This window comes from Cucurbita pepo, chromosome LG04 (assembly GCF_002806865.2).
Source record: "Cucurbita pepo subsp. pepo cultivar mu-cu-16 chromosome LG04, ASM280686v2, whole genome shotgun sequence".
NCBI classification, from domain to species: domain Eukaryota; kingdom Viridiplantae; phylum Streptophyta; class Magnoliopsida; order Cucurbitales; family Cucurbitaceae; genus Cucurbita; species Cucurbita pepo.
Window position 1 is genome coordinate 2598787 of NC_036641.1, and position 2033 is coordinate 2600819.

Genomic DNA, 2033 nt, shown 5'->3' on the forward strand with positions numbered 1-2033 from the left:
AATTATTATCATACAATTCACATATTATAACATAACATAACATATAGGAAGCATATCGATCCACAGACAATTCGCACATATCAATATATATGACACGTGCAGAACCACAGGGCATGTGTCAACATCAAATATAACCATGCCGATAGTAAGGTCACTTACCTGGCTAGCTTAAGTCGTTGCCACAAATATATCTTTAATGAAAGTTCGATTCCGTCCTTTGAAATCCGAGTCAACCTATATGAGCTCATGACATTAGTTTCGGGTTTGAACTCTACAACATTATTTCTCTAATTTACATTGGTCTAGTGTTAAAAGTCTTGAAATGTTATATATCTATAATTATATTTTTATTAACAATCTTATTTTTAATGGTTACTGTTGTATAAGAAAGTAGATACAGACTATTTCAAGTTATTCTCGGCTTTACTACTCTCGTATTTACCCTCCATATTTACCTTTCCCTCTATATTTAGTTTGTGGTTTTTAATTCACAGATCTTCTCTTTTTTTATCTGTTTCCTTTTAATTATGTTTTCATGTATTCCAAATTTACAGTGGATCTCTGTTTCCAAATCTTTTCTTATCTCAGTGTTTCCTATTTTCTTATCTCCGTGTTTCCTATTCAGAAGTTTTCTTGGCCATTCTATCTTTAATCTTTTCATTTGGCTACTAATATATTCATTTGGCTACTGATAAAATTTAATCTAATATTACTAATCTGACCGGATTGACTAGAATCGTATAAATAATTGACATTTAGTTTCTAACTCAAAGCTAGATCAGTGTAATAATTCAATGAAGATCTAACTATAATTGGTTGTGATTTCTAAAAAAAAATAGGATAAAAGAAAATGAAGATTTAATATATACTTGTTGATCAGATCTATCTTCACATCTATCTTCACATCTGTGAATCATCTCAACTGGGTAAAGGTCATTTTTTTTTTCTAAAGTAAATATGACGATTATTGATTTTCTGTTTCTTTTTGCAGTAAGTGTTACTTTATGGCGTAAGTATGGGTTGAGGAGAGATAATTGTGGGAAGGGATGAGAGGTTAGTGGAGAGGAGTGGGAAAAGATTGTTTTATTTATTTATTTATTATTATTATTTTAACTATTTTTATAATTATTTTTATTTGTTTATTTCTTTATTTATTTTTTTGGGCTATTACAGATTCTGTTCAGAGCACCACCATTGCCAGGAGTAGAGGTCGGCGACGGAACAGTAGGCGGAGCCAGTGGAGAGTAGTCGATGCCATAGCAGGTGGTGAAGCTCTAATGGACAGAGAGAGAGAGTCACGTCCCCCGGAGCAAGGGACAAAGACGATGTTGAAGTCGAAAGAGTTGCCACAGTGGGCGAATGAGCTGATTTTGGCGAGGAGGCCGGCGGCAACTTGGTTGGCGAAGAGGTCAGTGCAACACCGGGATTTCGAAGGTAAATTTCTGCAGAAGTTCGATGGGCTTTTCAAAATTTCGTTTATTTTTAATGAGAACGCTGATGAGGATCCTGAGGTTAGGGTTTTTGTGAAGGATGAAAGGTCGATTGAGAAGAAAGTGAGAGAGGTTATGTTGGCTAAGGGGAGACCAATTGTGTTGGAGAAGGTGAGGTTGTATGTACAGAGTAGTATGGCGAAGGGTGATTTGGAGGTCATAGGGTGGAGCCAAAGACTAATCAATCGGCTCCACTTGCGGCAGCCATGATGACTGCCCTGCGCCATCAAAGCCAGTAGTGGTAGTGGAGAAGAACAGTAGAGGATTCAAAAGCTATTGAAAAGAAAGGACGAGGGTTGTTAAACCGAAAGGGCTCTGAGAATGTTTGTTTAAATCACCCACCTAAATGGTGTAAAAGTTATCTATTTATAATGAAATAAATTACAATATATGGAAAGAGTAATAAATGAAAATAACAATAAAACAAATACACACATGGTAAGCTTTAATAGAAGACAAATATCTAAATATTTGCCTATAATAAAAGAGCAAATATGATATATATGTTAAACTATAATTGAGTACTAAATATCCTTAACATGT

The 2033-nt window shown here is 34.7% G+C and overlaps 1 protein-coding gene across 1 annotated transcript; it reads left to right on the forward strand.

Moving 5' to 3' along the window:
• The first annotated feature begins 957 nt into the window (after nucleotides 1-957).
• On the forward strand, nucleotides 958-1700 carry LOC111792721. The gene is made up of 2 exons (XM_023674284.1): nucleotides 958-1009; nucleotides 1174-1700. The coding sequence occupies exons 1-2, from the start codon at nucleotides 958-960 to the stop codon at nucleotides 1698-1700; spliced, it is 579 nt and encodes a 192-aa protein (XP_023530052.1).
• Nucleotides 1701-2033: the final 333 nt, after the last annotated feature.

What these genes read in the sequence shown, in the direction of transcription:
- LOC111792721 (XM_023674284.1), top strand. Translation starts at nt 958, where the DNA reads ATGACGATTATTGATTTTCTGTTTCTTTTTGCAGTAAGTGTTACTTTA. An exon ending in AGTAAGTGTTACTTTATGGC is followed by an intron (nt 1,010 to 1,173) that starts GTAAGTATGGGT and finishes GGGCTATTACAG; the next exon opens with ATTCTGTTCAGAGCACCACC.